Raw genomic sequence first — 24,783 nt, 5'->3', positions numbered from 1 at the left:
CGCAAAACGACTCTGGGCCGCCCAGCCCACCAAATGCAAGTTGTTGTTGTACAGCAGAGAATCTGCTAACACTTCTCTCTTTTTTACAGCATTTTAAAAGGAATTGGATGTGATAAGTGCACATTAGTTAATAAATGTCGCGATCCCTTTCACAATAGCGGGGCTTTGGTATAATTTTCCCTTTCAATCAAATCAAATTAAATGGACGAACAACGATTTTCAACCACCTGTCCCGGAGCCGCCATGTTGTGTTTACAGCTAGTTGCCAAGAAAATACCCGTCAGCCAATGAGCGTGCCAACAGAAGTTGGCGCAGCAGGGAGCCGGTGTCAGTTTCGCTTTGAAGAGCATGTCATGTTATTTAGCACTGGTTCACGCTTGGATTTGTCCCTTCTGAAAAAAAAATTAGCTGATCATTTTATTTTATTGTGTCTATGTCACTTCTGAATTGTTTTGAGAACACATGTACCTATATCACAATTATATATCAACAATTTTACATACATTACTGTTTAAAGCGCACATTAAGAATAGTGATGGAAAAATCGACATTAACAAAAAGTCACATATAGACGCATAAATGTATACAGAAATCTTCTAACACGTACTAACATGTACGCACAACTTTATTGCCAGTGAATTAATGAATGTCTATAATTCAGTTATTGGGGGGCCTCAGTGGCTCAGTTAGTTAGTGCGTTGGCGCGCAGGGTAATGGCACAGGAGCCTCTCACCAATGCGGTCGCTGTGAGTTCAAGTCCAGCTCATGCTGGCTTTCTCTCCGTCTCTAAGTGGAAAGGCCTGCCATCAACCTGCGGATGGTCGTGGGTTTCCACCGGGCTCTACCCGGCCTCTAGCCCCCACCATAATGCTGGCCGCTGTCATATAAGTGAAATATTCTTGAGTACGACGTAAAACACCAATCAAATAAATAAATAAATAAATATTTACTTGATTATTGTTCACTCCATACTCAAGAATTTCAGTTGTTTATTTATTTATTTAACTGGTTATTTTGTTTAACACCATACTCCAGAATTTCAATTTACTGAATGGACGAAACAAATTTCCTGGGATAAGCCAGCTATTAAAGAGTTACTGACAACTTGCCATATAATACAAACCACATATGACATACAGTATATGCAGACAAGCGGTCTACATCAAACGTTTAACAGGACTACCGCATAATTACAGTCAAGTGCCTGATTGTCACCGAGGCTGAATGGACAAGGATCACCCTGTTGGAGCGTTGCATTCATGAACTTGGACTTACATAGCAATATAATTGGTCCAATCTTGTCGTACAGACACTCTGTACATGTATCTTACGTAGTACGGCGTAAAACACCAATCAAATAAATAAAAAAAGTAATTCAGTTATTAGTAAAGTTATATATACATGTATATGCATATGAGTATATAAATTCACTTTTTTCCTGAGAATAATGATCGAGATTAGTTAGCCTAAATCAGTGGAACTGTCGCACTGAAGCAGGTGCGACCCGACAGCGATAAGAGATGTTTTTTAAACAAAGTCTATCAACACAGCAGTGATCCTTCTGTTAATTTTGTTAATCTGATGCTCTGGTGGTAAAACACAACTGCTGCCGCTACGTAAGCAGCGTTACATAAACATTTTTTATTTCTTTTTTACAGAACTTTTTATTAAGGAATTTTCGCACAGATTGCAATGTTATCACAAAAAGCAGTGACGTATATCACGAAAACCTGCTACGTCATGCATTAGCGAGATAAGGGCTGTCAAAATGGCCCCAACAAATCCTGTCGTTAGATGTTGTTGCAGTGCTGTAAAATGGGGTCCTGTTATTTTTATCACAGCTGTAGTGTGTTGGTCGTACTATGCATATGTGATCCAGATGTGTATCTGTAAGTAAAAGTATATATGGGGTATAAAATGACTGAGGTAAATGGGTATTCCATGTTTCCATTCAAGGAAGTTCATCGTTTACTCAATACTATCTCTTTGCCACAGACCGTCTTCAATCAAGATCTTTAAATCGCTGAATTCTTTTATGTTTGATAATCATACAGTTATTACAGAACTTCAATGGCTATTGATATGTTTTAGGATCGTTTTTAACAGATGTTTGTTGTGAATAAGTTTAAATTGCATGTGGAAAACAGCTGTCGAATGTATCAACTATAGGTAGGCCTACTTGTCTTGAAAGCACGCGAGTATGTGTAATCTTACGTAAATACTGCCAAGTACCCGGTATAGCCATATCTCGTGATGGTGAGACATTGATAACTTAGGTTAATGTTGTATATAACAAAGCTGTTAAGACGTTTTATTCAACAGTGAGGCAGCACAGTAGATATATAGGCATTGAAATCATGGGAGACACAAAAGAGACACCCATCATGCGAACATGTGACTAAAATAATGTTAAAAGCAATGTTAAATCCCAAGCAAGCTAATAATTCTAATATATTTAAGAGATCCTACATTCTTGCTGGTGAGAAGAAAGTGATTTTGAGTTTTAAGCCTCAAGGTTAAAATTTAATTGTCATCACTTGATGTTAAAAAATAAATGGAATGGAAGAATTTGATAATGCAGCAATTAAACCCATAGTGTAGTAAGCAGTTGTAGACTGAATCTTTCCAAGGACTTATCAACTAAGAAAATATTGAAAAGTAGTATACTTGTAACCTAAAACATAGTTTACAATAAGACAAAATAGCATCTTCTAATAATTTTTATTTTCAAAAGGCCGCATCCTGACATTCTTTTCCAACCAGGTGAATTACTTCAGTTGTTCTTCTCTAATACCTTAAGCTACTAGCACTAACACAAGATAGCCCCCACAACATCACATTTGATACATGGAAATAAATTTGACTGTTGACTGAGTGAGTTTTATATTTTTTCCTTTTTCAGTGACGATACCTAACACAAATATAGCAGAAAAAGGTAAACATTGGCAATAAATTTTGTATTACTATGTGTCATTAGAATGTAAACATTGTGATTTGCCTAATTTGCTGAACTTGTAGATGGCTTTATGTGTTAAATACATTGTAGCTATGACCATTAGATCAGGATTAAGTATTGGAATTCATCTTTACTTTTTTTTTGTTTTTGTTTATTTGTTAGTCACTTAAAACATTTAATTTTAAAGGTTACTGTTGCAGGAATATGAAAGTTAATTATGACACATGCTCTTTACTTTGGTCAGCTACTTATGGATAGCATATGTATGAGCTTCATGTAAGAATTAACAGGTAGTTCATTATTGTATTAATAATCTGTATTACTGTATATGTTTTCTGTTTTTTTCTGACTCTTTTTGGATGGGTTATTCTTGCAGTGATATACCTGATACTGTATCATCCACTCCTATTCATGTTTGCATGGTCATATTGGCAAACAATATTCGCTCAACTTGGGAAAGTGCCTAAGGAGGTGAGAATCATTGTAAAATGTTGTGTGCACAAATACTGTCCACATATATGGTATTTTTCTAGATTGACCAAGATTTATAAAAAGTGTTATATTGTACTGAATACCTGTAATACACAGGAATGCTTGTAGCAAGGCTAGCAAGTTTTGAATGGGAACCTCTGTAGCAGAGTGGTTAGCATGTTGGTGCAGCACAACACTGTACTCAAGGATAGAAAATTATAAGGCTTGTCTACTGGAAAAATAGTATATTGAACACTAATAACCTTCATTGTTACATACTCAAGATTATTTCGCTGATCTTATACTACAGCAACTAGCATTGTGGTGTTTGGTAATGCGGGCAGAGCCCAGGGGGAAACCCACAACCTTCTGTAGGTTGCTTGGAAACCTTCCCATAGATGGCCAGAGATGGAAAAATGTACATTTCGGCACCAAAAATAGTATTTTACGACATGTATTTGCCCCTAAAAATGGTTTTTGTGTTTGAAATTTTAGTTCATGTAAGGGAGAGGCTATGGGATTTTAGACTTCACATCATATGTATGTTCTTGTGAATTGTTTTGTTGAGTAAAGACAGTAACATGTATTTCTCTGCCGTGCAGTTTTACCTAGGCAAGGAAGATGTGGAAAGGTTTGAAGCAGCAGGGAATGAGGAATTACAGCGTGAAATCCTGGCTCATATAGCTAGGAATCTACCTGTGCAGACCAGAACAGCTTCAGGCGGTAAGCTAGGCCTCTCTTTACCTAGTCCAACAGTAACTCCTGATATGTCGGGTTTCTCAGCTGTTTTTGGATATGAGATTGCAAAATTTTTTTTATCTTTTAGTGGAAGCAAATTCTTGATAGAATATGTCAGATAATGCTCAGTCTGTTAGAAATGTTAACATGCAAGTATTGTAGACAAGCACTTATTAAAAGTACAATGTACATTAAACAGTGTTGTGTATCTGAGGGATCACACATGCTGGCATCTCTCTACATGTAGATATTATAGTTACCAGATGTTGTGTTGTGTCAAACTACCATCTGAATTTGGTACGTCATGTATGTATAGTAATGAAACATTTTGTTGCTCCTTTTTTTTACTCCACACCACCTTTATCTTGTATTTCTTCGGGCAAGCCTACACTAAAACATAGCAAAAAATTAAAGTGGAATAAAAATAATATTGAAAATTTACCTTTTTCTTTTGCCTGATCACAATATTTGCTATGATTTTCAAGGCTTTCCGATCATGTGAATACGTCTTTAAAAGGAAAAATTCCTGGAACAACTGCTGACAGTCCACAGTTCTAACAAATTGGATGATTTTTCACTTTTATTTTTATTGTTATACCCACCTACGACATTGAAAAAAGATCCATTCTGCCCGTAAAACAAAGATTGTTTGGCCTTAAAGAGGTAAAAGCTGCCACTCAGTTGTTGTTATAAATTTATCAGAGCACTATTAGTTAAACCCTTATTTCAGTATAGAGTGAGGCTCACATTTTTAATTAAAATAATCAGTCTTTATTTGCACTGATAGAGAGTGATATATTTCTCTTTACAGCTATCAGATATTGTGAAAAATGTAAAGCTATTAAACCGGATAGATGTCACCATTGTTCCATGTGCTCGACGTAAGTACTGTTTCAAGCAGTTCCTTTGCTAGAGTCTGCATTCTCTCCTGAAACTGACGCATGCGGTTATAGTTGACAACAAAGACATTCCATGTGTGCTTTCTGCAGAGTTATATATAAGTTGAGAAGACTATAACAATGGGACTGGTTTAAATAAACCAGTTTTATCCTTAAACCTGTTCCTATGTGATATTAAATATGCATACTAATTTACTTTGTTTATTCTCCTTCATCCGTGGGACATGTTGATTTATTTTTAGATACAATTAGTGATTGTATGAGACATTTGTTTTGAGTTAATAGACATTTATGTGCATGACATTTTGATCAGTTTGTCTCAGTTTAATGAAGACTGTCTCAGGATTTTCTTACATTTCTATTATAAAGACACTAAGTCAAAGAAAAACAATTGAGATGGTAAATAGTTATCATCAATTATTGTATAAAAGTCATTTTTTGTATTCAGATACAAGTTTAATTTCTTGAAATAACCATAAGGTCATAGTTTAGTGGGCTGTTAATGTATACTGTTATTTCGCGAGAAGTGAACAATGTTCAGCACAAGGGTTAAATTTGATACCCCACGTTGAATGTGTATTGGGAATCTCTCTTGATTCTAAGTTTTTATGGATAAATGTGGCTGTGATATTTATTTTCTCCATATATTTACAGGTGTGTATTGAAAATGGATCACCATTGCCCTTGGTAAGTTTCATTCTCATGGGTAAAAATCATGTTTTACTACCTTACGTGTTCATTGTACACAGTATTTACACAGGAGATAAAAACTTTGATAAGGTATCAGACACGTGTGTTGTACATGCAGCACTAATTTTAATATGATGTCATCAGTAGAGACAAAGCCTTACTGGAGAAAATGATGTGCCGATAGTTGCTAAACATTTCATCAATATAAGGGACTATAGTTACAGGCTGCATCTCTGCAGTATGATTTGTGGCTAAAGGTGTTATCTGTGTCTCTATGTGTTCAATAATAGAGATATTATTTCATTCTTTTTCAGGGTGAATAACTGCGTGGGATTCACAAATTATAAATTCTTTGTGCAGTTTTTGGGCTATGCCCTGATATACTGTTTTTATGTAGCGGCCACGTCATTGCAGTATTTTATCAAATTTTGGACGGTAAGTTTTAGTAGACAGAAGAATCACTAAAAGTTGTCTGCCCATGATTTATGATTCATGGTTATCACAAAATATCTCTTTGTTATCAAATTAATAAATTGTGTGCCTCTAAACGGATAAGTTGGTATTTAACACAAAACTGAATTCTCTTTGCTGGCACGATGAAGTCAAAAGTTTTGACTGGGAATCTTTTTTATGAAATGTTAAGGAATAATTGAAAAAAGAGCATTTAACAGTTCTCACTGGGTATCTCAGCTGTTATGAGAGGAACATGTATGTTCCCTATATGACATAAAAATTCAACCACAAAAGAGCATTTCTGGAGGCAAATAAATGTCATGAGATAACACTTCTGGTGCTAAAATTTACATTTTCCAAGTAGAATATCATCCTACCTTCCAGACGTCTCTCAAAGCTCCTTTCTAAAATCAGTAGAACTCCCAGAATCTGGAAAAATGAGCAACTTAGTCATGGACGAATTTTTAGGGCATTTAGGGTACATAAATGTTCCCGTCACAACAGCTGAGGTACCCAGTGAGCGTTGCTAAATGCTCTTTCTTCAATTATCCCCCAACACATAAAAAAGATTAAGTTTCATGCCATCCGAATATCTGACATAGACCTGTTAATTTCTCAGTGAAAAGTACACATTATTATATTATTTGTGGCACACTGACTGCCTCAGCCACTTTTGACCATCTTCAATTCATGAGGGTCGCCACGATATGGCTGAAATATTGCCGATGTGGCGTTAAGCCATAATCATTCATTCATGAGGGCTTTTTCACATACTTGATGAATGTCGGTGGTTTACTCCAGGCTCTCCAATTTTGTCTGCCTAAAATGAAAGTGATTGATATCATATCCGTGAAAAATTTTATGAACATGGCCTTAACAATAAATAAATAGAGAAATAGGGGTCTCCGTGGCCTAGTGGTTTGTGTTTGTAATCCAGGAGGCTCTCACCAATGTGGTCGCTGGGAGATCAAGTCCAGCTGGTTTTATCTCCGGACGTATGTGGGAAGGACTGCCAGCAACCTCAGGATGGTCGGTTTTTTTTAGCCCTGGCTCTGCCCGGTTTCCTCCCATCATAAAACTGGCCTCCGTCGTACAAGTGAAATATTCTTGAGTACAGCAAAAATGCCAATCAAATAAATAAATAAATAGAGAAATGAAGTGGAGAGGGTCTAATACTGTACCCCTTAAACCCAACTAGCTGATTTTGTATGATCTGAACACTGCTGGCTGTCATCACTCATTTCCGCATGTCGTATGTTTCAGGGTGGAGCCGGCGATGGTTTGGGAAAGTTCCACATCTTGTTCCTATTCTTTGTGTCCATCATGTTTGGACTAAGCCTTATCTCCCTGTTCAGTTATCACCTGTACCTGGTGATGCACAACAGGTCCACACTGGGTGAGCAACTTGCCAATATGCTCTCAAAATATAATATAGCGATATAAAATTTCTGTTTTAAATATACCAATAAGCCATTTTTGGATGAAATTAATACAGTAATGTACAATTATGGAGCATTGCAGCAGAAAATGATTTGATTTGTAAGCTTGAAAGTGTTGTCACAGTGTTTTAATCTCAGACATACATGTACATTAGTTGTTAGTTGTCGAGATGGGGTGAAACCACTGAACCTCTCCTGGAACCACCTGATTAGTGTAGGATACCATGTACAGCCAGAGTGAAACTACTGATCGTCTTCAGACACTTCATGATTAGTGTAGGAAACTAACTAGAGGCAGAGTGAAACCACTCTAACGCTCCAGTCATCTCCAGAGGCACGTGTAAATTCACAGCCATTGAGGAAATTATCCTGCCTGAAGTAATTTGGGCCAGGGCTGTGAGCTGTGCAGTGTATTATTCCTTCCTTCCATTGCCTTGATTGGGATGAATTTTGTGGGTAAACTTAATACTGGTAATCTGATACTCTTGCGCTGTAAGAGAAAAATGGTATCCCATCCACACTAAGAGAAAAATGGTCAGTTCAGCTTGACGCCAAGTTGCCATTCCAAGAGAAAAGGTATCCCATCCACACTAAGAGAAAAATGGTCAGTTCAGCTTGACACCAAGAGGCCATTCCATGAGGAAAGGTATCCCATCCACACTGTAAGAGAAAAATTGTCAGTTCAGCTTGACTCCAAGTTGCCATTCCATGAGAGAAGGTATCCCATCCACACTGTAAGAGAAAAATGGTCAGTTCAGCTTGACTCCAAGTTGCCATTCCATGAGAGAAGGTATCCCATCCAGACTGTAAGAGAAAAATGGTTAGTTCAGCTTGACTCCAAGTTGCCATTCCATGAGAGAAGGTATCCCATCCACACTGTAAGAGAAAAATGGTTAGTTCAGCTTGACTCCAAGTTGCCATTCCATGAGAGAAGGTATCCCATCCACACTGTAAGAGAAAAATGGTTAGTTCAGCTTGACTCCAAGTTGCCATTCCATGAGAGAAGGTATCCCATCCACACTGTAAGAGAAAAATGGTTAGTTCAGCTTGACTCCAAGTTGCCATTCTGTGAGAGAAGGTATCCCATCCACACTGTTAGAGAAAAATGGTCAGTTCAGCTTGACTCCAAGTTGCCATTCCATGAGAGAAGGTATCCCATCCACACTGTAAGAGAAAAATGGTCAGTTCAGCTTGACTCCAAGTTGCCATTCCATGAGAGAAGGTATCCCATCCACACTGTAAGAGAAAAATGGTCAGTTCAGCTTGACTCCAAGTTGCCATTCCATGAGAGAAGGTATCCCATCCAGACTGTAAGAGAAAAATGGTTAGTTCAGCTTGACTCTAAGTTGCCATTCCATGAGAGAAGGTATCCCATCCACACAGGCAGAATTTGAATGGCATGACCTCATTAGTCAAGGGTTTGTTGTCTCCAGGAAGAGCTCATTAAAAGGCCTATTAAAAGAAGACCAATTCCTTAATTTGAATACTAATTTATGCAGAGACTTGTTCACTAACGTTTTCACTGTTATGATTTCAGAGTCATTTCGCTCTCCTGTCTTCCGATCAGGACCAGATAAGGATGGCTTTGGTCTCGGCAAAAAGGCCAACTTCATAGAAATATTTGGAGATTCCAAAAAGGGATGGTTTCTTCCAATCTTTTCAAGGTGAGAATCAACTGACTAACTTTATGATGGAGTTTTCATTTTTTGATTTCTTTGAGTTCTTTGATTTAAACATTGGAATCTTAAATGGTTTGTACTGAATTCTCTTTATTTTTGTGCTTGTAACTGTATTATAATTTTTTTTTTATTCCATTCCAATTTTCTGTTATTTCTGTTGCAGTATGTTTTGTGCTTAATTATTAAGTGTTAATTAAAGCAGCATTGTCCTGATTTTTTATTCGCCTGAATATGGTGAAGCAATGTGCCAGTTTGTTATGCACATAACTGTTTGATTTAGAACTGCTACAGTTGCTTTTTGTCTCGCATTAACGATTGATTTAAGTTAAATCTGAATCAGATAATGCGATCATGATGGGTCAGAATATTCAGGATGTGAACATACAGATATGTGAAGGAGTTTCTCTAATATTATTTTTCTTGTTAATTGGATGATATATTTTGCCATGTGTGTTACTTTAGTTTGTAGTTAATATTATATTAGCTGGAGTGTTTATCTGTTCATAACCACTAAGTGTTTGTGTTTGGGGTTTTTTGGGGGCTTTTAACACAGAGTGTGTTATAGTGCTGTCATACTTATAGTAATATCTATTTGTAGTAATGTCTTTCTTCACTCCTATTTTCTGTTACTCCTGAATACTCTCTGATAAGAGTTTGAAGTTCATAGTTTGAAACTCAGTTTTGGTTGAGTTGGAAAGCACATTCATATTGGTATGATTTCGAAAGTGAAACTACCCAAGTAGTGTTGACCAGTAACATGGACAGCAGGGCTAGACCTGACAAGAATAGAATTGTATCAGTCTATATGTAGATACGGCTATGCTGTCTATATTACTCTAAGGATTCATCTGATCATGTAGAGAGTTGGATTCATTGTGTGCCAGTTTGTGAGGCTTCCTACAGATGTATATCTGAGGCTAGTTGTGTCAGGAGAGATGTGACAGTTATAACCTTACAAATACAGTTGCTAGATACAGTGTCAGATATATCAGGAATCCTCTGCAGGAAAAGGAAACAAAATTAAAATTTGTATATATCAAAACTAGTTTTGCATAAAGCAAGGAAGTTTACTGTGGTTAAGAATTTGCATCAGGAAATAACAGTGATTTTGTTTTTCATAATGTACTGGGGCATCAGAACCATTTTGCCAGTGGGGGTGAGGACTAAGACTCAAATTAGGCAATCAGCCCCGTGAAAAATGATTGCTCATTGGGAAAAAGTGGCTCCAACAGCACCACCACCTCCCACTCCTGATCAGTTCCATGACCCCTGGTGTAAAACCTTAACTAAAAACTGTTATAAGAATCTACGTCCTCCAACCAGGCAATATACTGTCAAGCCTTAGTCTTGTTTCAGACGTGTATACTCTTCATGAGAAAGTTGTGTACTGTATATTTAACACCATACATTAATTGAGAGTGTCCAGTCTGTAATGCCTTATAGAGAAAAAAAAAACAGAATTGCAGGATGCAGTCATTATGTACATGTGGATACATCAGGGTAAATCCAGGCATTTCATTATTAGGTTTTGGTCATGTGGGCTGGTTAATTTAGATGACATTTAAGCATGTTTAATTGGGTTGGTACAGGGTTTGGCTAACAACTTATCTCTCTCAGCACAAACTATACCTATAGTGCAGAGTAATGGGTGCTTGTACATATGATTTGTGTACAGATTTTATGAATCTAAAGGCTTGCAGTGGCAATGGTCATTTAACAGTTATTGAAATCATTAGTGAATTTTTACATATCTGTGTGCATTACGCATTATCTACATGTGTTACACAATATCTTGAGGGGGATGTTGATTGCAGATGGTAAATTACAGAATTGACAAATTAGTGTGTTGTTTATTTGTCAACCTCAGGGGGTAGTATCTGCATGTACTGATCTGAGGTTTTACATATATGTAAAGCACAACAACAAAAGTTCATTACCATAGACTCTTTCTGACAGTTAACATGGTTAGCAAAAGGCACGTTGATTTGTTTATTGTACAGTCTTCACATTTTCATCGTGCTGTCTTTACCCAGTTTGTGTGTCCTGTACTTCTGCCTTGTTTGCCCTGATATACTAACTTCATAAAGCTCACTACCAAAGACATGTCAGCTAGTGTGTTGGAAATTCACTGTTATTGTAACAAATATAGTATCTGGCAGGATTACTTTAACACATTTTAAAAAGAGAAGAAAACAAATAGAATTGAACTAGTAGGGGAAATTCTTGTGCATAAAATAAGGATGATGTTTCCAGTCGGACAAGGAAAAGCATATTACAAAGAAAATGAAGAAGATAAAATTCCAGGAAAGTTAATTCTGAGAACGACCATTAAGCAAGTGAGTTATCGACATTGGGTCTGAACCTTCTGATCCTGGCATTGAAGACAATTTCAAATGGGTTGATCCCAATATTCTGAAATTGGAACAGCTAAATTGAATTGAAGTATTGTTAGGAAGATTAAAATTTGAGAGAATATTTTTCACTAGGAATAAAACATCACACACACACACACCACACACACACACACACACACCACACACACACCACACATTTATACTTGTGTCATAGAAGTCATTGTTGACAAACAGGAAACAAAATGTCGTTTTTGATAATGCGTATTCCCATAAGCTAAATTTTGAGTTGTTCTTTCCTTTAAGACTTATAGCTAAGGCATCTTTGAGAATTTGTATTGAAGGAGTTAACCAATATTTTCTCCAACTGCAACCAAATCAATTGATGTCTAAAGGGATACATGCACTAGTTATGGCAAAGATTTTTCAACCCTTGCACTCCCCTCTTTATGTTCACTTGTTTTGCCTAGGACGCTTGCACCATATAACCTTTACTTTGTGCACTTGACAGTTTGTTATGGATATGATATCATGCTGTCTTTGAGCTTGCATGTCCTAATGTTTCATTTTGTAAACCACATCAAGTTGTTGATAGTTTGCCAAAATTTTAATAATGACAGTAGGCTGTGTTTGGGATGTTTGTTTGAAAATTAACACAATGTGAAACTTCGAGTCACATCATGTGGCTTTACTAATGGCTCCTGAGTTAATAACAGACGTCTTCAAAATTTACAGTTTCGGCGACGGTGTGTCATTTCCAACAAGATCAGGGCCCGTGAACTCGTATCAGACCATGGGCAGCACTACCCCCAAAGTTACCCCATCGGCTAACGCGCCAGCCACTGAATCCACTGTCAGGTCAGATTATCAAACCTACCTGTACCCTCTGCCCTTGTGTTGGTGTGGTGTTTGGTCATGGATGTTGTCAGCTGTCTCTCAGTTCTCTCCCCTTATAACGTCTTCTTTGTCCTCCTTCTAGTTGCTCTTCTTGGGAATAATGTGGTGTGGACAGCAAAGGGAACTTTTAGACCTATACTTTTCTCTTGGTTTTCTTATGTCTATTTCATTGTGTTTATATAGTATTTATATGGATGGGTTAGCCATTTCAGAACTTGTTCAGGAACATACAGCAAGAAAACAAATAAATCTTTTAGGGCAGCTGTTTCGTAACTTTATTTATCTTTGAAAACATTATTGAAAATACTTGTATCCTATAAAAACTTAAATCTGATGCCGCAGAAAAAAGAAATCATTAGTTTTTGTACATCAGAATTTCTGTACATATTGTCATTTTAATTGTGGAGTGAGACTATATTATTAGGGATTAAAATATTTATCTCTTATTTTTTTTTCTTCTTCTTTCTCAGCTTTTAAGGTCTATGTTATCAGATATATTTTTATATTGTATCTTTATAAGTTGTCATTCCTAACTGCATGATTGGGGTGCAGGTCAGTTTCCCAGGGCTCTTTTCCCAGGGGGACAATTTCTCTGGGTCCTCCTTGTATGGAAAACTTACCAGGGTTCTTTTTCCACGTGGACATTTTTCCCATGACTCTTATCCCAGGTGGACAATTTCCCAAGGCTGTTATCCCAGGTGGACAGTTCTCCAGGGTTATTTTCCCAGATGGATAATTTCCCAGGGCCTTTTTCCCATATCTAGGTGGACAATTTCCCAGGGCCCTGTCCCAGGTGGACATTTTCTCACGTGGCGGCTAGATCATCCCGGGCAGTGCTCACCTGGAAAATTGTCAGCCTGGGATTATGGTCCTAGGAAATTGACCTATTGGGATAAGGTCACTGGGGAATTGACTAACTGGGAATTCAAACTGGCTATGCCTGCACTGAAGTATCCCTGAAGCTAGTGTCCTTAATTGGGTGTTGGCATTTTTCCTATACAATTCTGGGTTCAGGTTTGTCTGGTTTGAAAAATTCTCTGCATGATGAAACTCCACACTCCATGTGGTGGAACTGTGTTCTAGAGTACATTTTACATTTGCCCTGTATTTGCAGGAGGAATTATGTTTTTGTATCATTTGTTCACTTAGTTTGTTAAATAGGACTCTAATATTATTGAGCTGAACAACTGCAAGCTTTTGTTTTTGTTCATTATGTTTACAGTTGATAGTAAATTTGGGCTAACTGTACATGTGATTACATCCAAATGTTTTCAGTATACTTCAAATCATTGGTTTAATTAATTAGACAACAGTAGGATACAACAAGATCTGCAGCCATTGTGCTGAACTCCAGTTAATAATAAAAATCAACCATGAGGTATAATAAAAGCAGCATACTGGCCAGGAAGGCTGTGTTACCCTATTTCCTCAACCTTGATGCATATGAAAGAGCAACTTTAAGTGCAAGTCATGCACATTTTGAAGTGGATTTTGTAGGCAACACTACTTTGGTAGGAATGGCCAGTTTCAGCCAGTTTATTGGTCTACACAGATTAATGCTTGAATAAACACCTTGCAGACATGTGAAAATGTTGAAGAATTACAGTGTACATGTATATTGAAAGCAGCCTACTTGCCAGGGAGGTTGTGTTATTCCCACTCAAGTATGAGAATCCATAGGTTTACCAAAATTATCAAGTGATGTTATCTATTCACTGATGCAGTAATATCTTGATTGTATCTAGGGTCAAAGGTCATTTGTTCAACATTGTTACCAACATGTTAAAGTTGAGGCCCATCTCTGGCTTAGATGTTAGGAGCTCTGGCATGCTGCAACTGCCAGGCCCTTTGACCAATTACTAGTAGGTTATGAGTTCAAGTCCAGAACCTCTTTATTTTGACCACGGCCTTACAGACAAAGACAAGTTCATGATAAAGTATATATCAGATGAAAGACCATTAAATACAGTCCAGGAAAATAGTTAGATTTATTGGGGTTTTTTTTAGAATTTTACTAACACAAGTAAAATTGTGTTAAAAGATCTGAATTTTATGATAGTCTGTTCGGACCCAGGAGGTATGAATTACATCACATCTACACTTTTTGCCTGAAATTTTTCACAATTGCCTGGAATTTTTCAAGGTGAAATCAGCAATTTCTTTTATAGATCTATATTTTGAATGATGAAATGTAGCAGTCTATGCATGTTAAGTAAAAGAAACCTTATGTGACGTCACTCCTCCCATTGTAGTCAGAAAAGGCCACCATAGAATAAGATATTCAAATCCATTTTACTAGGTAAGGATAAATTTAGCTATTCTCCTGGAAAGTCTTTAATGGTCTGTCATCAAATACATGTACATATTTTATTTCAGAGTGGCCTGCCTGTCAGGCGTAGCTAATAAAGGGTGGTGGTGTAATCATAATATGTGATGGTGAACACAAATCAGTCAGACAAATAACTCTTTAGTAAGGGTTTCTTAGATTTGAGGCTTGTGATATGAATGATGCTCTGCTTGTTTGTTTTCAGGCTTAAAACATTTTGATTGTAAGATCATTTGATGAAATGTATGACTTCTGATCACGTTGTTTTTATTTGTTTATAGCTATATTACACATCTGTACACATGTGTTGTGTTGTGCTGTTGTAGTATGGGCGATGGGGTGACGTATCCAACCCGTAATGTGGACCTGGACTCTGACTGTCTGTTAGCAGAGCGACAGAGGTGGATGGAGGAAGGGGAGGTGGATCAGCCCAATGGCAGTACAGGTACAGTCATAACTCGGCATATACTTTAACTGATCAGTGTACACCTCGATCACGGCTTGAATGCACACCTAGCTGTCAGCATACTCCCTAATCAGTACGCATACAGCCTTACTGATCAGCATACATTATCATGACCTAGCATACACCCTCATCACTCAGCATACACTCTCATTGATCAGCATATGCCCTCATCACTCAGAATACACATCCACCACTCAGCATACACACACACATCACTCTGCATACACTCTTATCACTCAGTATACACACCAGTCTCTCTGCATACTCACCCATCACTCGGCATACACACCGATCTCTCAGCATACACACACCACTCAGCATATACCTTTATTACAGTATACACACCAATCTCTCCGCATACTCACCCATCACTTAGCATACACACCAATCACTCAGCATACTCACCCATCACTCAGCGTGCACACCCATCACTCAGCACACACCCACCATTCAGCATACACACACATAACTCATTATACATTTTCATCACTCAGCAGACACACCCACTATTCAACATACACACCCATCACTCAGCATGCACACCCACCACACAGCATACACACCCACTACTCAGCATACCCACGTACCACTCAGCATGCACACCCACCACTCAACATACACATCAATCACTCAGCATACACCCTCATCACTCAGCATACACACCGATCTCTCAGCATATACACACATCACTCAGCATACACCCTTATCACAGTATACACACCAATCTCTCCGCATACTCACCCATCACTTAGCGTGCAAACCCATCACTCAGCACACACTCACCACTCAGTATACACACACATAACTCATCATAGATTTTCATCACTCAGCATACGCACCCACCACTCCGCATAAACCCTCATTAATCAGCATGCGACCTCAACATACAGCACACATTTTCATCACTCAGCATACACACCCACTACTCAGCATACACACCCACCACTCAGCATGCACACCCACCACTCAGCATACACACCCATCTCTCAGCATACACACCCACCACTCAGCATACACCCTCATCACTCAGCATACACACCGATCACTCAGCATACACACTCAGTAGTAATTTTAATATACATGTACTGTAATTCTTCAGCATACACATCCATCACTCAGCATACACACCCACCACTCAGCATGCACACCCACCACTCAGCATACACACCCACCACTCAGCATACACATCCATCACTCAGCATACACCCATCACTCAGCATACACACCCATCACTCAGCATACACACTCGGTAGTAATTTTAATATACTTGTACTGTAATTCTTCACCATACACCCTTATCATTCAGTATACACACCCATCACTCAGCACACACACCGATTTCTCAGCATACACACACATCACTCAGCATGCACCCTTATCACAGTATACACACCAATCTCTCAGCATACACACCCACCACTCAGCATGCACACCCACCACTCAGCATACACACCCACCACTCAGCGTGCACACCCATCATTCAGCACACCCACCAGTCAGTATACACACACATAACTCATCATAGATTTTCATCACTCAGCATACACACCCACTACTCAGCATAAGCCTTCATTAATCAGCATACGACCTCATCATACAGCATACACTTTCATCACTCACTATACACCCTAAGAACTCGGCATACATTTTCATCATGCATCATACACGTACGTCCCACAGCATACGCCCTCATTACTCAACATACATCCTCACTGATCAGCATATACCCTGATAACTCCTCATACATTGTCATCACTCAGCACATGCCCACACCCTCAGCTTACACCCCCAGCACTCAGCATAAACCCTCATCAATCAGCATACAACCTCAACACACAGCATACACCTTCACTGATCATCATACACAAGAATGCAACCTTAACTCTAAGGGGTACATGAGAGCTTCAGCGAGTAGTTTTGTGGTACACCTATATGTAGTCCAGGGCCACGTTTCACATAGAGTGAAGGTCAGGTGCTGGTGGGGTGTCATACTTGTGCCTCAAAGCAAAAGTTTGAAAGTGTTTTCAATTAGTCTAATAACCAAATCACCATAACATACATGTAGTTGGCACTGTCAGTCACAGAATCAGTACTGAATGTACTGTATGAAGATGGCTGAATGTTTTATCCTATTAATTATGGCATGCTTAAGAAGAAACAAACAGATTTGTTGGAGAACTTGTTGAACTATTGAGCTTGTTATAGGGCCTTTTTCTCTTACCTGTGAAGTCATTATGCCTGTCTTTGTGATTGTGTGTAACTGAGCCTGTAGGCTTATGTTCATGTCTCCTTCTGTGCTCTAACATCTAACATTTTAAGTCACATACTGGTGATGTTTATAACTGAAAAGGAAATGTGTCCATATTTTTACTAGAAGCTATACATATATATATATATATATATATATATATATATATATATATATATATATATGTCAAGTGTTAATGTAATCAGCGCACTGGAATCTGGCTCCTTAAGGTGATACAAGGTACAAAGTACCAAGTTTCAGTTTACATAAACTATGCTCAATTTCTCTTTGATATCAAAATGGATTGATTTGTCTGGGAATAGAATGCTAGGCACATTTATTGTTATTATCAAAAGGGAGCTGGATTAATTCTCTTTTTGGAATCATCCATAAAATGTATTGATCAGGCTGTACAGTACATGTATTTTGTATGTAAAATTATAAAAATCAACTGTGTCCACAGTTAGCTTCTATGTGTGTCCATTTCCATCAGTTGAGAATTTGTGACCAAAAAACTCTCTCGGATTCATGAAGTCCTATCCTGGATATGCTGCAACTTTCTTCAACTCTTTTAATGCTGACTTATTAAACAATTTTTCCTTCAAGTCTTATCAATTCTTTTTTCTTTTTTTTCTCTTCTATCCACAGTATTTGGGCCCTAGCAACTTTGTAAGATTTGTGTACATTTATTTTATGAAATTAATACTTGTATCAAACTAACTTTCTTGCATTTTACACAGTTACAAGGAAACACTGTATTAACTCCCCTGTATTAAAGCCTGAATTTAATCTGTTGATGACAGGATAACACAGGGTTCATACTAAGGGTGGTGGGGGTTGGGGGTGTTTCGGCCTGAGAAAGCCTTGAAATTGAGATAACAGAACTATTATGGGCTCCTGTGCATAGTATGCTGACCTTTTTTTCTTGGAGAATTTTGTTTTCCATCATCTTTCAAATTGCTCAGTAAACTACTTGGTATAAGTGGAAAACAGTTTATTATTTTAAGGTCATTTTGCATTGTTCTATGAAAGCCTGTATAAGTGTGGAAAATTCCATGTAGCATGGAAAAAGTGAATTGTGAGCCTGGAGAAGCCTTGAAAAAGCCTGTGCACCCTGATTAACAGTGAATCAGTAGAATTCTTGTTAATGGTTTAAGTTCTTCTGAATTAATGTAAATGAATGATTTTAAACATGACAAAATAAGAATCATGCGTTCGTATATGGATGGCTGCTTAAAGAGGAAACCAGTTTCAGGATGCAAAACTTCATGGCATACTCTGAAATTTTCACTTGATCCTGTGATTTGATTTTTGTTCCCATTTGATTTTTTGGTTAAAGCCTTTTCAAGGACAGGATAAAACCTTGTATAAAACACTGATAGTTCAACGGAGATCATAACTCAGATGTGTGTATTAAAGGTGTGGGCTATAAATCATTCATCCAATTTTGTCAGCCAAGGAAGTTATTTAGACAAAATTTTTTTTTTTTTGTAATCATGCCTAATAAATATAAGAGCGTCTTTTGTAAAGAGTAGAATGCCTGGTAAATACAGACTGCGTTGTAAACACAAGACTGCCTTGTGAAGACAAAGCGGTCTCATAAAGACCAGAATGCCTTGTAAAGACAAGAATGTTTTAGAGGATGGTTGTGGTGTGGCTGAATGTGCTGGTAGACTGGTGATCTGGCTGTGTGCTTTCTGCTGTCTCCTCTCCTCTAGGTAGCCTTGTACTAGCAGGAAACGAGCGGGCGTATTTGTTATCTGACTGACTGACAGCTGTTCTCTCCCCTCTAACCAGGACTCTTCTACCAGGTTCTAAACAGTGTCACTTGCCCTGTCTTCTCCCCAGGCTTGCATGATCTGTTGTCAGACTTTATTTCTGCTGTCTACTACCTTAGACTTTCTTTTTTGACTGTTTTGCTAACTTGTTAATTTCTGTTGTCTCCTAGATAAACTGTATTGATTACCAGATTATTCAGTCTGGTTCAAATTTCCTTGAAGTTCATTATTGCTAGCCATCCTTTAAAATACTGCACAAATTAGGTTTAATTAAGCTCTTTTAATCACCAAGCACCAAGCATTCTATTATTGTTTATTTGGCTTAATTAAACTACTTGGTATCAGATAAACCTTGCTTGATGTTGTATTCAGTAGTGATGGCTGTCATTTCAACATCTGCTGATAATCTTGCAGTGCAAGTCTGTCTAGTTTTTCAAATACATGTGCTGTACTAGTTAACACTGTTGACAGAATATGAGGACCCTTCCAGATATTTCTCTTGATACATTGAATAAAACTACATTTATTTAGGTACAAGGTCACAAGTTGTTATTGAGAGTGTCAAAATAATTAGAGTGTGTGAAAGCATTACGCTGTGTGAAGTTTAAACATTCCTTAGATATTACTTTGGCTTAGCAATTTCATTAGTATAACCTGTATAAATATTGGATCCAAAGATGTCCTTTCTGGCTCAGAATTCAGAACATTGATTAGGAGAAAAGGATTTTACTTTTTTGATTTGATGCTTAATTTTGTAGTTTATTGTTGTTCTGTAGCACCTGTACTTTTATCCCGCGCTTGCGTACAGTGGTTCCTTGTCAATTTTACTAGTAATATTTTTTTGTGTATCTTGTGCTTTCAGTGGTAGCATGGTAATGTGAACAGGAATCTGTAACGAATATTTTATGAACATTTACAGTTTCACATTTTATTAGAGAAGTGTTGCTGGTACTTTAATTGTGTTCAAATTGGATTGCTTTTTGAGCTAGGAATACAGTTTGTACATATGGCCATACACATCGTTATGATGCATGGTACATCATGTAGATCAGTGGTGCCAGTAGTGTCGTGTTTACCCAAATTTGGAAATACTGGTATACATGGTGCATTTTCACCACTAACTGTCATCTTTCCTAGAGCAGGATCATTAACAGTCTGGTTTCTTGTGATGTTTTCAGGCCCACTGGAGAGCAGCTATGACAACAAGGTGGCGATAAACATGGCTTGATAATGGACCTGTGAGTCCTGTACAGTCCTGGAAAGTTCTCACATCTCAGATGTACATAACTACACACCTCCCGCCCACCCACCACACATGGGCCACAGCAAACTGGCTCAGAGTATACAGGATACTCAACAGTGACACTTTGAGTTATGCTTTTCTCTAAAATTGAGTCTGTTGATTGATTCAAAATGTGTGGTGTTTGGATTTACATGATATCATTATCAATCTGAATTCGTCATAACCATCTCTGCAGAGTTCAGGCTAAGTGCTGTTGGCTTTTTCATGTATAAGGACTTTTTTGAACGTTATCAGCATGTTCAAAAAGATATACAGTGTATTATGTAATCATTTATGTATGATTTGTGAATTTTTAAAAATTTTTTTATTTTATTGAAGCTGTTCTCATTTGTTTTCTCCTCTTTTAATTTAGAAAGTTTTTCTCATTTTTCTACTTCGTGATCAAAGAGGTTACTGTGGGCTACTGAAATATGTGTGGATAGTTCTACAGATACCATGTACATCTATATCTGGCTAAAAAGAAACAGGTCATAAATTGTTTTTGACACCATTCTCTCATCTTTTACTAATGACATGAATAATGTGTTTTCCTGAGATGACCTCTGATGGTGTAAATGATTTCTAAAGATTAACAAAGCATTTAGTTGCTTGAGTAAATACTATGGCTCCTGTTAGGCCAGGAGATTTGATTGCTGTAATGTTTTCTGTAAAATTGATGATGATGTAGAAAATGTGATTATTGTGTAGATTTTTGGGTTTAAAACAATCTGATTGTTGTGTAGGATTTTGTGTCCAAAACTAATTATTGAGTAGAAAATTTTGTGATTTGTGTTTCATATGTAGTTTTGTGATGAACATGCATAAATTAGTTCCAATATAATGTGTGGTGACATACTTTTTATGTCCATGACTCTGTCACATCAGCTCCAACCTCCATGCTGTTACCAAAACATGTTTATATCTGCAGTATAGATGCACAGGCATGTAAATATTTGTACAGACTATTTTTGTGTGTGCCAACCTCCACTGTATATATTATACAAGAAAAGCGGACCCAAGCCTAAATATTGAAGGTTTACACAATGATCTGTCAACACATGGCCTACATGTTTTCACATGGCAGCATTGTTGTTGTTTTAGTTGTAGGTGCACACTGTGTTATGATATTAGGCAATTCCATGACCTGCAAACTTGTGTGTTGCTTTGCTGTAACAGTTCTAACACTGTCATCAAAAGGTCATTGTATTGCGTACGTACTGAATGCATATTTAGTGTACAGGCAACCAATTTTTGAGACCATATTTAAGCAGCCCTTGTATAATATCCTGGACTGTTTCCTGCAGTGCCCATGGCCTGCTTTGATACATGAAATCATAGCATATTAGAGATTCAACAGCTAATTACGTATGTGTACCCATAGCCATTTCGGAAAGGGAGAGGGCTGGGGAGGGTGGGGGTGTCCAATGAATTTGGCCATGAAAGGACAGTAAAGAATGATTTCATGAAAAAAAAAAAAAAAAAAAAAATGAAAATTATTATTTCAGAAATTTGCAATAGTAGGCCCAGATTCCTATATCATAAGTCCTGCAGACATGTAGCCCTCTGTCCAGTCTAGTGAGGTTATGCCACAGTAGTAGTCCTAGGAGTAGGAATTCTACTCATAGGTAAATGTCGCAATTCCTGCAAAAGTGTAAGTGGAAGAAGTGCAAATCCAATCTATTGTGCCATATCACCAGATATGAGTCCAATTAATATGCCGGTACTTTCATAATTTACAGGGAAAATGTATATTTTGTAAAAAGACTAAATTCAGAAGGCATCTGGAGAATCTCATTTGAAGCTAATCAATTTAGAGTCTGTCAAACACAACCATATACCTGTGTCATTTTTGTACCTTTTTAATTTGATTTTGGAGACAAAACTGCATTGGCCAATTTCAGGTGTCACCAAAGGTAAAATGTTATCAGTCTGCACAGGCTAATGGCCTCAAAATTTGCTGGATTAAACATTTTGCAAACATGTAAAAAGGTTGAAGAATTACAATATATACTATATACTGCTAGTTCAAAGAGAAATAATAAACTGAGATCATGATGTTAAAAACTGGTATAGGCACCAAATGTATGGCTTGTAAAAAATGATTTAAACATCGTTGAACAAAGAAAAATCGAATAGTCTTGGGAAGGACTATATGCTAATGTTGACGTATGTGTTGTAAGTCTAGTTAGAAATGTGCAAGAATTTGATAACATACATCATGATAATGAAAGGTGTATACCTGGTACTTGTCAGACACGTGGCAGAGAAATGATTTCTCATCCCTCTCTCCATAAATGTGACACCCAGGGTAAAAGTGAAAATTTCCTCAGTATGGGGTAATAAAACATCAATCAAAGAAATTTAATTTTTCCCCAGATTGCTTGTAATGCTTTCTCACCAATATTATCCATAAGTAGATCTTGATGCACCTGAGGTCAGTAAAACTCACAAGGAAATCATGAAGTTTATCCATATCTATCTATCTATCACTGGCACATCCATTTTTTTTATTTTTGGTAATTTAATCAAACTCGACTGTATCCGCCCATGTAGAAAGTTGCTTGAGTATAGTGATAAATGTCTTATTTCTTCTGCTCATTTAGTTCTGTTTCAAATCATTTTTTTGTTATTAACGTCATACATACATTTATTTAGAAGATGCTTTCTTGCATATAGTGAGATAGCATATTATAATTGTGATGTGCAGGCATTTCATTGTCATTTTCAGACAACTTTATATGTATGTATTTTTTTGTCATTTTGTGAAATATTTTAATGTTTAGTTAAATCAGGTTTTCAGCTTTATTTAACAGAGCCTACCTGCATCTTAAAAATGTTTCAGTAACTTGAATAAGGTAACAAAAGTATAAATGTTGTAGAACTACCATACCTGCTAGAGCTGCTGGCTGTGTATTGGGTCCAGGAGCTGGTTGTTCAAAAGTGTATTAAAAGTTAGGCCAGGTTTAAATCTTAAAATCAGCCTTGACCTAATACAAAATTAGTGCGACTTATGTCCAGACTAAAGTGAATACTGAGTTTAACTGCTACTACGCTTTTGATAAACTGGGCCCAGATAATTACACACATAGATGTTGTATGAATATACATGTACTGTAACACAAGCTAGGCCCAAAGATGCTTGTCTCAATAAAAGGTGGCGTTTCATGTAGAGAAAGTTGTTCCCTGTTATTTGAAGAGGAACATTGTTACTGCTGGTATAATTTGGGATTGCTATCCGTTTGACGAGAAGACCCATAGTCCTACATCTTTTGAGTGCCTGTGTCGTATTTCATGCTTATTCATGGATGGCCGCAGACAACTTTTAATAGGCGTGTTTATTTTGTGCAGATAGACATTTAATTGGCATGCTACTCAGCTGAACACTTACGCATGATGCCTATGTGAAATTGCATTGGTTTTACTGATCTTGTTCCTCAGCTTTAGCGAGAAGATGGTTGCTCTGAGTTGGACTGTACAGAATGTAGTCTTAGAACGTGGTAGATCGCTCTCACTTGTTGCTGTAGTAAATATTGACACCAGCACCATGGCAATGCTTGTCTCCTGTCTTCGTGTAACCGTTAGTATGCGCTTGGCATACCTGTCTGTATTTAGTTGGCTCGCTTTGTTGAAAAGGTAACAAAAAGACGTCATGTTGGATTCTCCTCGTGTACAGCTGAATATCCCCATTGGTTTTCGTATTTGTTCAGATATTATTATGCTTGGACATATTTTTGAGCCAGGTTGACAGTACGGTGACTCCAGGTCACGCTTCTATTACGGAGTACATTTCAGCTATGTGATGCTCTGATACAAATCCAGTGTAACATCTGCTGAACATAAACACCCAAATACTTTGGCAATCAGCACCATACAGATATTACATTGTAATGGCAGTTTTGCGCTCGTGATGTTAAGAATGCCTCATGTCAGCAGACGTCAGTATACATGTATATATAATACTGTACGATAAAACAGAAGTCATCAGGCCTCTTATAGCGCTGAATGGTATAGTATCTAAGTGTGTATAGATACAGATGGATATTTTGTGTATAAAGTACATTTGTATATAGACTGATTGTCGTGCTTTAGTATATACACATTAATTGCCAA

At 37.4% G+C, this 24,783-nt stretch overlaps 1 protein-coding gene across 3 annotated transcripts; it reads left to right on the top strand.

Annotated features, from left to right (window-relative positions):
* Positions 1-1,768: 1,768 nt before the first annotated feature.
* On the top strand, positions 1,769-22,066 carry LOC135472796 (palmitoyltransferase ZDHHC20-B-like). Of its 3 annotated transcripts, XM_064752467.1 has the most exons (13): positions 1,769-1,889; positions 2,903-2,935; positions 3,333-3,427; positions 4,030-4,150; positions 4,977-5,046; positions 5,719-5,751; positions 6,069-6,189; positions 7,471-7,603; positions 9,184-9,310; positions 12,412-12,534; positions 15,226-15,344; positions 18,262-18,282; positions 20,570-20,695. In XM_064752467.1, the coding sequence occupies exons 1-12, from the start codon at positions 1,769-1,771 to the stop codon at positions 18,273-18,275; spliced, it is 1,110 nt and encodes a 369-aa protein (XP_064608537.1). In that variant the 3' UTR covers positions 18,276-18,282; positions 20,570-20,695. The 3 variants fall into 3 exon arrangements, with proteins under 3 accessions (XP_064608537.1, XP_064608536.1, XP_064608538.1); XM_064752466.1 differs by lacking the exon at positions 18,262-18,282 and having other exon boundaries at positions 20,570-22,066; XM_064752468.1 differs by lacking the exons at positions 12,412-12,534; positions 18,262-18,282 and having other exon boundaries at positions 20,570-22,066.
* The last annotated feature ends 2,717 nt before the right edge of the window (positions 22,067-24,783 follow it).

This window comes from Liolophura sinensis, chromosome 8, assembly GCF_032854445.1.
Source record: "Liolophura sinensis isolate JHLJ2023 chromosome 8, CUHK_Ljap_v2, whole genome shotgun sequence".
Taxonomy (NCBI): Eukaryota; Metazoa; Mollusca; class Polyplacophora; order Chitonida; family Chitonidae; genus Liolophura; species Liolophura sinensis.
Note: the sequence above shows the minus strand (reverse complement) of the source record. Positions and strands in the feature narration are given on the sequence as shown.

Bases quoted from the DNA above. Each gene is read 5' to 3' on its own strand.
- LOC135472796 (XM_064752466.1), top strand. From the start codon at position 1,769: ATGGCCCCAACAAATCCTGTCGTTAGATGTTGTTGCAGTGCTGTAAAA. The intron at 1,890-2,902 runs GTAAGTAAAAGT...TTCCTTTTTCAG, and splicing joins TGTGATCCAGATGTGTATCT to TGACGATACCTAACACAAAT. The intron at 5,752-6,068 runs GTAAGTTTCATT...ATTCTTTTTCAG, and splicing joins ATGGATCACCATTGCCCTTG to GGTGAATAACTGCGTGGGAT.